This window comes from Rhyacophila brunnea, unplaced genomic scaffold, assembly GCF_057557595.1.
Source record: "Rhyacophila brunnea isolate RB1 unplaced genomic scaffold, BYU_Rbru_1.0 scaffold_7, whole genome shotgun sequence".
NCBI classification, from domain to species: Eukaryota; Metazoa; Arthropoda; class Insecta; order Trichoptera; family Rhyacophilidae; genus Rhyacophila; species Rhyacophila brunnea.
Window position 1 is genome coordinate 37,056,016 of NW_028233339.1, and position 14,456 is coordinate 37,070,471.

Here is a 14,456-nt window from a genome sequence, read left to right on the forward strand (position 1 = left end):
ACATAATGTTTTTAAACCTTTCAGTAAATAACGCCAATCTTCACTTTCAGGACTCACGGGCAAACGTAATGTTTTTTTGCTAATGTGATTGACTACCTACAAATTGCGGTGTCCATTGTCCATACGCCGGTAAAGCGGTAAAGATATGTTACATTTTTTTTTGTTTACTTATGGATGACTAGATAGTATAAATAGGTAAGTATGATGAGTAGGTACTGTTACACTCCCGAATGGTCCCCATTTGGGGATGTCTCTGTGTATCTGGAGAGGCCCGAGTCGGTATCAAATCCAACAAATAGTAAGGGTTGATTGCGAAAATAATTAAATAATGTTAAATATCAGCAGCCCAAATTCGTAACTATCGACTCGTGTGGTCGACAACCGTGTGGGATGACAAGTTAGTATCGCCCGTTTCATGCCGTATAGATAATACCTATTTTTGAAGCCACTCGCTACGGACTATTTTAATTCGCGAGTGACCAGTTGGCAACATCGCCAAAACCGAGAAAATCGGTGTCTATGGTACAAGATGAAACGTCAAAAATGAAATGTCAAACGAAATCATTATTTTTGTTGGTTATGTTTGTGTATAATTCCTACAATATTCGATTGATTTAGTATTATGATATATATATATGTACGTAGAATATAACCTTACATAAATGCGAAACCATATAATATTATTACACTGTAAAACAAGATTTAACAAAATAAACACAGTGTCTTCAATAACATTTATTTTTATGTAGGTATTTATTCATTACAAACCATTATAAAACATTAACATAATTAATTGAACTCAAGATAACAGAGTATTAAGTAACACTGTGAATAGGTAATATAATAATTCGACATCTTTATTGTTTATAAATTGGTATGCCGTGTTCTTTCCGTCAGCGAACTCATTCATTTTGACGTTTTGATTTTCAAGGTCACTGTCACATACGAAACGAAATATCAAAATAAACATGGAAATCGGGTAATAGGTACATGAATTCACGTCCTTCGTCGTGCAAAAGAATGGAGAGGTTTCAATTAAGTGATCTTAATTGAAATGAGGTAGGTGAGGTTATGTCCGTCTCAACATTATACCTACCTACGACTTTTTAATTCTCCATGGATATAATATTATAAACGTAATAATGTGTCAAAATATAACATACATCTTCTATGTCTTTGATTAATTTTAATCTATACAACCATATTCATTTTTTCGCATTGTAAACTCTTCACGCTTATAGGTAGGTAGTAACATTAAACTTAAGATACCTAATAAACCTATATGGCGTGAGAATTTGTAAAATATATCTCACAAGCTCTTTGTTTAATCGAAAATTACGTATAAATAGTGCATCACTGAGTGAAAAAGCATTTTGACATAAGTTAACATAATTATTTGATCTGTTTCGCGGATGATTACGTGATCCTAAAAGTGCCGCAAAAGTAACTATTTATGGGATTGACATATTTTACAATAATTGGGTGAACGATACAAATCTATAGCAATGCTTTGGCGAAATATAAAATAATATTATGTAGGTAATTATTCTCGCGAGCCCAATAATAAAATACTATCTTTTCGCAGCCTAACCTTTCACTTTTATTTGACAGTTGAAAACTAAACTGCGTTATCGGCGCGAGACATCAGTGCGCATGCTCACATACTCAACTCGTATGGGGGACTATGGTCACGAGTGCCCTTTGGTATGGGCAATATTGTCGACACAGATTATGACTAATTCAGGTAGTGATAAGTTTCGACATGCCTTATTTCGATAACCTACGTCACTTTCGCGAATGACTACGATGTTTCACACGACTCGCAAGTTCTAACATAAGGCCCCTACCGGCAACATTGTCTGAATGCCGTTAAAAAAATACGAATGGCAACGCCGCATTTGTACGGCTCTCAAGCGACCGTTTGTTTTAGCGGGAGAAGCATTTTTGGCAGCAACGCAGTAAGCAGTGTTAACCTCGCTATCCGACAAAACCATAAATTGAAAAGAATTTGTATAAAAATGTAACCTTTAGAATATATTAACGTAATTATACCTTGCCGTTTCCAAAACAATTCCGGTGTGTTATTTATTCACCTCTAAGTCCTAAATCCAGACGAAAATCCATACAACGAAGCAAAGTGACTGACTGTTTTCACTTTCGAAAATGGAGGGAAATGACAGTACCTATCATACGGGGCAGGGCTATTCTAACATATCACTTAACTCCAAAACCAATAAAAAAAGTGATAAATGTGATATGTCGTATTCAGGCAGTTAATTGCCCATCCCAAAAAAAGTCGTTGAGTAACACACAATACTGCGTCTTACTTGATGCCAAATTGATCCTATTAGAATCTCCAATTGGATAAAAAAAAGTCTAATTATTGGAGGGTCTCATCGTATCCATTTGGAATCAAGTAAGACGCAGTGTGATGTGTTAACTATATTATTGTAGATAACTACCTTGTTTATGGAATTTCTCCGAGTGATATCTGTGTTATTTTGGAGCAATAAAAATAACGGAAACGTTCTAGCACTATTCGATTTTCCCACTCATACTGAATCCGGAACCGAATCTTTAAAAAAATGTGAGTTTCAACAGCTCTGGTCAATACCTAATTATTATAAAGATAAATACTTACATTATTGACATGTAAGTGTGGTAAATTATTATTTCTGGACAAAAAAACCGGTCGTGTGATCTCATAATTCATGACGGTGTGATTGTATGAATCATTAACAAAAAAGGCTTCTTATTAAAACCTATTAGTGTCTCTCCCCCACCAATAAACGAAGGCCAAGAATGGATACTTACGATACTTACTATGAAATGTATACAAAGCAATGTGGGTTTCTACAAACAATGGGCAAAAAATCAATCAAATCCGTTCCGGCGTTCCGCGGCGCGATGTGACGGTGGATTGCAGTGGATAGAATAGCGTCGCGATGAATAAACAGAGGGGGGCAGTTGGGAATTGAATGTCGGCGTCTGTTGTTGACGAGCGAAGATTTCTATTATTTTTATAATAATAATGGCTGAAGGTGAACCCATCCATAAAGAGAAAATTGTGCACACTTATCCAGTTGTCAGAGTAAGAAATCATTCTAGTTTTATATTATCACCCATGTAAAAGTGTGCAATAAAAATACGATTATAAATTGATAGTAATGAGTATTTATTTCCAGATATGTTTACATATTTTTTTCTCTGGTGTTTACTATAATAAATTTATTCAAATTAACGCATTAGATTAATAAGTTATAGATACCTAATATGAATAAAAATGAAAATAATTTAAATCATATCTAATGCACATAATAATATTAAAAGGCAGCGTCGTTACAATGTTTTTATTTTCGCGTTCAATGCCTATTTTGTAAAAATATTGATTATACAATGTGACTCCTAATGTCGCCTGCAAAGTCTCGTGGAAACGTAAAAAAGCACATAACATAGCAATTACCGATCTTGACAATAACCGATGTTTTTTTTAAATTTATGATTATAGGTATCTGGTACCTACTAAACTATTATATAACTCGAGAGTTAATAGTATTTTGCGTTGTCTGTCTGTATTTTTAAAAGATCGTTATACGAATGAATAAATCCTGGGTAGATAGGTACTCATTTTGAGAGAAAACCATTAACTTATTATCATACATACATATACGGAACGTAGCACATAATTTAATAATTATTTGCACAATATAATAATAGACCTACCTATTATACATATATAAAATATGTCGAGTGACGACAACTTTACATTGAATTGATTTTCAAATCCAGTTAGTTTCCTATTGGAACTTTATTAAACAATAGGTAGGTACCTATACTTTTTGGTAGTGTCATCGTCACTCATCATAACAAGAAACAATTTTATGTACATATTATTTCGCTACGCTGTTTATGGATACAAACGCACCATCAAAACAATCAATGCAGGATTAATAAAAATATATTTTTATTGTTTTACTGAATTCTACTAGGTACAAAGTAGGTAGATATATTTTTTGTAAAATAGGTACCTATGATGATTCCATTTCTAAAATTATTTATATGGTGGTACCAAATTGTAATAATTAGACCTATCTTTCAATTTTAATAGAATTTCATAGAATCCATTAGCTTTCCCTGTCAAAATAATTGAGGTAAAGGATTTTCTTGAGGTGAGTAATGTACAAATTCACTTATCGGAATATAGGTAATAAAATCGCGATTTAAAAATATGTCGGTACCTAGTCAGAGGGAAAGTGAAAGGCAATATAATTTAAATTGATGATGATTATGTGAAAGCCATGTCAGAATATACCGTGGATGTAAAGGGGCCAAAGCACCCAAATTTGCAAGGGATACATGGTTCATGAAAAAATATTTAATTGCTGAGGGGAACAGTTTTTTCCCCAGATTTCTGCGATTAAAAACATCAACATCGATCAGTAAAGCTCATTTCCTCTGATGCGAGAAGAGTCTAAAATACTTGATTTTATTCGATTTTGATTATAAATAATTTTCAGAACAATAATCTAGAAAAGTTACCTACCTACAACATATTATTTGTTATTGTTTATGGTTTAACAACACCAATATCGAGCATGTTCATTTACACTAATATCGATAATCTTTTATATATAATTAATTATAATAGTTATTAGATTTTGATGTTTTAGTGATTTTCGAACAAAAATAAAAAAATGTTATTGTTTAATTTTTTAAATTAGACATGTTTTTAATATGTTTGGTCCAGGTGTGTATTAAGACATTAAATGGCCCTTTAAGAGTAAATCTGGTCCTGGGATGAAAGCATTCGTCAAAAAATATTGCAATCTCTGAAAAAAATATAATAATTTTTAGCTTACCCATTTCCATGAAACATAGGCATAATACAATAATGATAGTATGTATTTACGCAGGCCCACTACTGACTATTTAAGTCTTTTCTTAAAATATTATAAATTGATAATAATGAATGAATACTAGATTGAGGTGTGTAAAACATAATCTGATAAATCCACTTTCTTATGTTCTAAAATTTCAATAAACACTGACTATCGCCTTTCTTATGTAATGTCACTAGGGGGTGTAGCAGACTGCTACTAATGCTACATATTTTCATTTAAAAAATCATTTTAAAGTCTCTTAAAACACATATATTTTTTTTTAAATTCTGCTGCTTCTAATAATTTTAATTAAAACTGTTATAAAATGTGGATTCGAAATTTTTGGATATACATATTATATACCTACTATGTTTGATCCTAAAGCTGGGTACTCATTAGCGAGCCGTAACTGTGACCGTTGTTGCAGATACAGTAACTAGTGTGGACATCAAATAATTAGTTTGCAAGCCTAATAAATAATTTAATAAACTACTTAGCGAATGAATGAATAAGCAAAAGATTTCAGAATGTAACATTCTATAATTATACATAATTAGAAACAATAAAAAATCATTTTGTAGAAAAAAATACGACACCCGACAGGCAGCGTTGCCAATTTAGTGTTTTTCTTGCAGATCTAGCATTTTTCGATAGGCATCACTAGCTTGCAAAAAAGCATCTGGCTTGTGGCGTTTTTACTAGCATTTTTTGATCCCTCCAATAGCTTTAAATGTGTTGAAAATACGCTAGATATTTAGTTTATTTTATTTTCACGGGCATCAAATGTCTGACTATCAGATACAATACTTAATGCAGGTAGGTCGGTACCTTTTATTGTAGCATGAGAAATAAAACAACATAATTTAACAGGTTGCAACAATAATTGCATTTATGGACATAGTGAAATGGTATAATATAATTTAATGTGTGCTTAGGTAGGTAATTGACATCAATTTGACAAATTATCGGAATGAAGGAAAGGTATTGGCTTCGTTCTTGGTAGAATAAGTAAATTTTTTTTCACAAAATCTAGCATTTTTTCCTGTCAGATAGCTTGTTTTCGTACCCCATCTGGCATGTTTTTGTCAACGACAGATGGCAACACTGCCGACGGGACTTGAACATGTATCTGCTGCAATTCGATAAGCATTTCATGTAACAACTACTAGTTAAAATTGTCGTGATTATATAAGATTCCTGTAGCTTAATTGGGAAAGCATACTAGCGCAAATCAGAGTGTGACGAAAAGATATATTAAACACTTTTTTAAATTACATATAAATAGGTACATTAAAACTATGACTTATTCAATAATCTTTTGGTCATCTTATAATTTGGAATTTGACTCTGAAGAATTTATTAAATTACATTTTAATGATAATTAATTTATTTTTAATTAATATGAGGCGTCTAATTACAAAAAGCGACAAGTCCACAATTCAATATTATCGGGAAACAACGTTTTTATGTTTCTAGCTTCAATTATTTGTTTTAACGTGAGATTTTTTTTCCCGTTGTATTCTATATCGAAATTAGAACCAAATGGCAATTTGTTTCAGCCGATAAACTCTTAAATGTAATAAATATAGGCAAAATAAAATTGGACTTAGCGCTACTTGTACTTCACTTTTTAATTTATCCCGCATAAGGCACATATTTCCGTGGCACTGTCATAAGTTTACCAGTTGCTACAGCATGGGAGACGCCCTTTTCAATATTGAACGTTCCCTTATTGGTTGACTTAAACACACGCGAAATCAACCAAGCTTTAAATAATATGAAACACGGACTTGACGCTTTTTGTAATAAATCGAGACTTAAAATATTTTTTTTCGTAGGGTTATGTCGCGTTTTGAAATTTATAGATCAATACATATTGTGTAAAATTATACAAAGAATACGTGGGTATTTTTTTCTCGATTTTGACCAAATGTGGACTTTTCGCATTTTGGAATTAGACGCCTCATATATAAAAAGATACTCTTGTACGACATTTTTAACAGGTTTCTTTTAATTGATTTTAAAAATATTTCTTTTTTGCAACATATTGATTACATGCTTCAAATACTGTCACTAGATGCCTCTAGTAGAATTGCCATTGTTATACACTTCGCCTTAATCGACTAATATAATATTATATTTATATAAATTATTGTGGTAAATATAATATTTATTTTTCTAGCACTCCGATATGCCAGAAGAAATGAGACTCGAAGCAACAGAACTGAGTGTAACAGCTTGTGAAAAATTCGCTAGCAATAATGAACACGCCGCCAAAATGATTAAAGAAACTATGGATAAAAAATTCGGACCCAGTTTTCATGTCGTCGTCGGGGAGGGATATGGATTTGAAGTATCGTATGAAGTAAAAAATATATTGTACCTGTATTTTGGTGGAAACCAAGCAATTTGTATATGGAAATGTTCGTGATTTATTACCCAATCTATAGGTATTTTTTGCATTCAATTATGTAATAATTCATACCTACATATAAGCTGTGGATAAATTAAAATAATGCTGCTAACTTTTTAGATTCAAAAGTTATATGTACTTAAATAATATTTATAAGGTGTAATCCATTTTTGGGTTTGCGAAATCTTGTTTGTGCCTAACAAGTAGGTAGATACCAAAATAATTAATTACTAGCATGAACAACCGGCGATTGCCGACTATTCCGCTAGGTCTTGGAGTCTGAATGCTAAACCATAATAAATGGTTAACATTATGTATGCATGATTCTGATCAATCCAATATTCGGCTGTATTATAAAAATAGCTTTCCATGACACAATGTAGATATCATTAAGATGATGCCTTTTACAAAGATTCTTCTGATAAGACCCTTTATTACCAAAATTTGGTAAGTAGGTATTGTGAGTATTCAGAAAAAGATTCTAATAACGTTTCTATTAATATTTTTTTACCAATGATTGAATTTTTAAAGGTGTTTCATAATATAGTTGCTTTTCGCCGTGCAGTACCTACCATGCTGCTGAAAGTAATGTTAAATAGTATTTATTTAAATATGAGAACTATAATAATTTAGGTTTGAGACACACCAGCTACAAAAAGAGTTTGATAGTAAGTTATCAAAGACATTACTGCAGTTGACATGGGTAATATAAATTTTATACATTTTTCTCTTTTGAGTAGGTATATCAGAATGTGAAAATCGTGTTTTGCAATTGGGATGGCTGGACCCCTTAGCACTATAGTATGATAGATATGAGTGGCGTGCATTTAAACCTTAGGAAACACCCAAACACAACCATTAACCACAGCCACTCACTATTTTTTATAGGAATGTGCACGACAGTGAGAAATGCAGTCTACTGCCTATGGGTACTACCAGTGGCTGTGGTTGTATCTGCACCCGGCCCTATAGCACCTGTACACGTGCATGGATTTACTGGCACCAAGTGTTTATTTTAAATTAATGCGATAATTACTGTCTACATGTAAAAGTGTTAACTGTCTCGCACACCTAATTCTACAAGTGTAAGCAAGACGCGATGTTGTCATTGTATGGTGCTATTTGACAGGTTGTGGAAATTAGTAAACGTCAAAAAGTTCATATTTTATCTGGCAGGTTCATCACTATCTTTCTGCTGCGTAAGTGCAAATATCGCACAAGTTCAAACAATCACGTGAAAATTCAGAAGCTGCTAAACTTTTTTGATCCATGATGCAATCTTGCAACTTGCACGATAATACGTATTGACGTGTGCATTTACTTGTTATGGCCACGATAATACATAATTACAGTACTAAATCCATGCATGTGTAAACGGGGCTTTAGAGCGTCTGTACACGTGCATGGATTTACTTGCACCAATAGTGGTGTATTTTAAACTATCGCGATAAATACTGTTCACACATAAGACCCGTTTCACATGGGACATCTGTGTGGCGCCACCGGCGTGATGAGATTCCGCATATACATATAAATGAACGCGACAATCGCGTGTGCCCGTCTGAACGCACCCATTCAGTTATTTGGAAATGTGGAATCTCGCCACGCCAGTAGCGCCATACAGGCGTCCCGTGTGAAACGGATCTAAAAGTGCGGTCTCTCCAATCTCATTCTTCAAGCGGAAGCGAGACACTATGTTGTCTTCGTATGGTGCTATTTGACAGACTCAGACGGGTTCGTAGATTATCGGTAGACGTCAAAATATTCTATGCGGCGTAGTTTGTATTTCTTCTGGCATGTTTGCTACTATCGCGCTGTTTACTACTGCGCATGCGCACCGCTATATAAGTACCAATTATTGCATGAAAATTCGGAAGCTTCTAAATTTTTTTGATACATGCATGCGTGTTTACACATGCATTTTCTTGTTATGGCTGCAATAAGAAGTACTGTCAGCAGTAAATCCATGGACGTGCAAACAGGGTTTTACTTTGCATTCAAGCGATAGTTGACGTAATACCTAATACCCATTTAGGTACTTCTATTATTTTAAAAATTAAATATACTAATTAAATGCTTACGACTTACAATCTATTATTCCGGGTACTCATTAGCAAGCCGTAACTGTGACTGTTGCAGATACAGTAACCACTATGGAAGTCAAACAATTAGTTCGCAAGCCTAATAAATAATTATTTCGCATCTAGAGTTGATTACAGTTACGGCGGCCCGCTAATGAGTACCCGTCTTTATTATTCTCACTTACCATTATAAAATTGTCCAAAAATATTTATATAGTAGTCCAATGATTTGCACAGGGGAGAATGAAATTCGATATGGTGAATTGATTTTGTGTAACTATTTGTTTATAATAAAAAGACTGATATTTTTTATTCAATAGATTTATAAATTTATATAACTTTTTGGTGATTTTTAAAAGTATTATAACTGTTGTACTAAATTTTAGTACTCATTAACGCCTTGTATTTCTATAATATGGCCATAAACTTAACCAAACTCATCGTTATTTAATATTTTCTAATGATTATGTATATAACAAAGAAAATATTTTAATGTTATACCTTGGATAAGTATTATTCTCAAATATCTCTTTGATACTAACACAGTAAAAAGATAATTTTTTCATAAATATTAATTATTCTACATTTTGTAAACAAATTGTATTGAGATATAATATTTATTTCTATTGTCAAACCAAAGGTACCTACTGAGGCAAAGTAGCTTTGTTATTTTGGAACAGGGATTTAAAAACAATTAACCAATGAGCTTAAAATGTATATACCTAAATGATGTAAATATAATACATGTATTTATACAAATTTAATATATTATAATAAACTGAGATATATTATTATGATACTAAAGATGATTATTCCGATACCAGTCAAGGGTTCCCAAAAATTACCTATATTATTATGTACTTATATGTTAACTAACTTAGCAAATAACCTAACATACTTAGTTTAGATTATATCTTTATTTATTTTGTGTTAGGTGAATTTTTTACAAAGTAATTTATTTTGATAAAATTAAACAATTTAAATACAAATAATTGTTATCATTGATTGTTTATTACCTTTATAGCACATCTGTAATTAGTACAATAAGGACAATCCATGGTAGAATATGAATCAGTCTATTTTCACATTGGTTACATTTTCCAATTGGGTGTCTACTGCAAAAAATGACTAAAATACTCGGAGAAATAATATAAAGAGAGTGGCTATTATTCGGCAAAATGAAGCCGTGTTTCTCGCGTATAACGCACAGTAGAACCTCAATTTTATTATTATTAAGTTAACTGTGAAACGTTATACCAACTTGTTGCTTCTCAGTACGGCTACCAAATTTAAACACAACAAACATATTTTCTACTAAATTAACTAAAAATAGTTACCACTAACTTTATATTTAACAGAAAAACAATAAATTTAAGCAACACGTGCTCGCGGTTTTTAAAAGAATGTAATCATTCAAATCAATAGCTACCAGCGACTTTTCCAAACAATATTGAATTCAGCCGAAGAAATTCTATCTTACTCAAACACATATTGCAGAGATATAAGCATGCCGAATGCTTTCTCATTCGCATTTATGGTTCATTTTTGTTCAGGCCTTGCTAAAATAACTATTCGCGAAGTACCAGAAAAAAACATAATAAAATCAGGTATGTTTGTCATTATATTAGGTAGGTATAGTTTATGAATTTTTAAAATTCAATGCTGAACAAAAAAAATGTTTCAAGGATGGGTTTATTTAAAAGATATTGAAGAAACCGTTCTTGCGTTCTTTCCTATTGCTGAAGCAAGTTTTGTAACAGCTATTTTTCTATGAAACACTGAGAAATTTAATTAAAATTAAATTTTAAAAAATATTAATAGACACGGGATTCTTTTTGTTTGTTTCATTTTCATAATATATTTAGGCCCCATCTCTAATGAAGGTTTTCTTTAATATCTTTGGTTTATTACCACTTTTTCCTATTACATAGTTGTTTGGTTGATATACTTACCTACTTTTAGTTTGGATTATTCAATGACATTAATATGGACGAATCATATGGAAAAGAAAATGACACTCACTTTATTGTCGGGTCTGCCGAATGGCATAATCTGTTCTAACGCCATCACAATAAAGGTGATATTGCAATAAATTCCTGATGTTGGGTCTGCCGAGTGGTTCGGTTCGAACGGGTTCGCTCAAATGAACATTGACATTAGAAACACTGCTCTAACGCCATTTCAATAAAGGTCATATTGCTATAAATTCCCGATGCGTGATATCGCATAATGGAAATTGTGTAACGTCTACCTATACATGCGAATGCGCGAATTTACTTGCTAGCTACTGTATTGAGTGCGTCGTACATTAATAATGTCATTGGGATTATTATTATCATTAGCCTTGCAACATGTGGACCTCGGCCGCGTCCTGGATTCTCGCTCCCTTCTGTTTGCTACAAGATCTCTTACGACAATAGATTTAGAGATGCTGTCTGTTTCCATACATGATATCATCGGGATGCTAGATACAAATATGGAAGTGACTAAAACCTTACATAAGCCACTGTATTTTCTTATGGTCTGGGATTGAGTTATTCGTGATAAGCGAATAAATAATAATAAAATAAGTAATATAAAAAAATACTTTATTGAGTTTTTTAGGGACATTAAAATGTTCACTTAAATATAATCTTCATTGAAAAATCATAATTCTTTCGAAGTTACCTAATGAATACAGGTTAATAATAATGAATGCGATTTACATTTTCAAAAGACAAACATGATATAAGTAATTTTTTATACAAATCAACATTTTATATTTTATTATTATAAAATTAATACCGAAAACGATTTATAAATATACATTAGTAATTGATTAGATATTAAAATAAGGCTTTGTCGGAAAAACGTAGGTATTGATATTACAAAATAACTGTTAAATATTTTATCAGGTATACTGGCATGCTTCTACCTATTCTAACATATTTTATATAATATTCTTATTAACTCATCAAGCACAAAGCTATCATATATATATGTAAACGGAGCACCAGATTCACACCGTAAACAAAAAAGCATACACCTTTTAAACTTCACTTGACATTTAAAAAAAATCCTAGAATTAAAAACATCAGTGTGATAATATTTAAAGTAATACTTCTCGATAATCAGTAAGTATCTAATATTAATGTAAAATAATACTGATTTCAACAACTGGAAGCCTTAAAAAATTGTGACCTTTATTTAGTACATCGTTAGGGAAAGCTTCAAAATTATATTACCCGTCGAAATGCATCGAGAGCTAAAGAAGAATTCATTAATGTCATTGTAACATAAGTTATATATCTATATAGGATACTATTAAAGAAGCAATATTTAAAAGGGTTAAATAAGTATAGTCAGTCAGCTGAAAACATTATTCGGCAAGAAAAATTTGGCACATCTTCATAATATATCATTTTAGAAAGAATAACTGATTTGTCATAAAAATATTGTTTCAATTTGAAAAAAATCATTCATACACCAACCTACTTTCCTCGCCATATTTTGTGAATTTGAATAATTAATTAATTTAAACTAATATTATGAACAGAAATCAATCAATTTCAAATGAAAAAAATACACCTTAACAAGGAATTATATAATTTTTGAACCTAATAAATTAATCATAACTTTTTGGTGTCATTTTGTAAGGCAAACCCGTATAATTTGTGAATTTTACTGCTTCAACATCATATGTATAAACAAAAAACATTTAATTCATTACAAGCAGTATTTCCCAAACTGTGGTATGCGGTTAAACGCTCTTTTCATTAAAATATTAATTGTGACGCAAATAGAACAAGGATATCAAATCAGATATAGGTACATAGTTGCACCGACATAATATAATATGATAACAATTAGTTTCATCAGTGATTTAACAGTTTTAATTATGTGTACATATAAATATTTTCTGTATTTTTGAAAATATTAAGAAATAAATCATTTTTTTAAAACTATTACAGTATAACCTCGTTTTTACGTGCCCGGAATTCACGTTTTCCCGGCAATTGCGTGTAATTTTTTCAGTCCCGATGTATTTCAGTACATTTAATACCCGCATTTACGTTTTTCTTTCCCGCGATTTACGTCGGAAATATTCAAAATATGCGAGTTACGCGCGCTTCTGAAGAACTGTCTGATGAAGAAGAGGTTGATATTCCAACAAAAGAAGAAGCAATGAGGTTCACCGAGGGTTTAAAAACCTACTTTACAAACTTTGCTGATATCCAAGATGACACTTTTAAATGTTTATATAGTCTTGAAAGAGAATTACATAACAAAAAAACAAAAATGCAAAAAACTAATAATGATTTTTTCAATAAAAATTTAAATTGAATGTTGTTTTTTGATAAAACGTTATTTTTTTAGAAACATAAAATTTTAATGTTCTTTTTTTCAATACTCCCCTTTTACACTTTCCCTCCAATTAGGTTTTTTTTCCAGTCCCTTAAAAAACGTAAAATAGGGGTTATACTGTATTATAAAGACATATTATGCATTGTGTAACGGTTACACAATGCCTCTTATTCTTTCTAATCATTCTTGTCAAAAGTGGGGTACAACAGTTAGGGATTTCAAAAACTATCAATACTTCACATCTAAGTAATACTTTTCATTTGACACAATAATTCCAATACAATACTTTTTTTTTCCGAAATAAATGCTTTCACAGACATGGATCATTTGATACCGATAATTGCAATTGGCTAGTATTTTGATATTTCTCTTCCGAAACCTTTACCAGTTTTACTTTTTCATTTGATGTGATATTCCTAGGTATGCCGGTAAAATCTATGTCATTATAGGGGATACAAGCTTGCTGTAAGTTTGGGAAATACTGCAGTACATTATTTGTGTCATGAGAGGGTCATTAGTAACGACCGCTGCCACTTTAAACTGGGCAATGTTTCGCATGTTCATATCAGAGGTTATTAACATAAACATATCTTTCTGTGGATTTCCGAATGAAACCAAAAAGGCAGCAAATTATTAATTTATTTAACCTATCATTAAAGCATTAGCACCTAATATTTTATGCTAAAGGGCAATAAATTTAAACTTTTCAATAAGCTACTTATAACAATTTCATTCATT

The 14,456-nt window shown here is 31.6% G+C and overlaps 1 protein-coding gene and 1 long non-coding RNA gene across 3 annotated transcripts; both read left to right on the forward strand.

Annotated features, from left to right (window-relative positions):
- The first annotated feature begins 494 nt into the window (after nt 1-494).
- LOC147064797 (uncharacterized) lies at nt 495-2,064 on the forward strand. The gene is made up of 3 exons (XR_015071889.1): nt 495-745; nt 932-1,647; nt 1,840-2,064. It is a non-coding gene; the product is annotated as an uncharacterized LOC147064797 (long non-coding RNA).
- An 839-nt stretch (nt 2,065-2,903) lies between these two features.
- On the forward strand, nt 2,904-10,262 carry LOC147064798 (dynein axonemal light chain 4). Of its 2 annotated transcripts, XM_085957519.1 has the most exons (3): nt 2,904-3,091; nt 7,063-7,330; nt 8,182-10,262. In XM_085957519.1, the coding sequence occupies exons 1-2, from the start codon at nt 3,032-3,034 to the stop codon at nt 7,309-7,311; spliced, it is 309 nt and encodes a 102-aa protein (XP_085813645.1). In that variant the 5' UTR covers nt 2,904-3,031; the 3' UTR covers nt 7,312-7,330; nt 8,182-10,262. The 2 variants fall into 2 exon arrangements, with proteins under 2 accessions (XP_085813645.1, XP_085813644.1); XM_085957518.1 differs by having other exon boundaries at nt 7,063-10,262.
- The last annotated feature ends 4,194 nt before the right edge of the window (nt 10,263-14,456 follow it).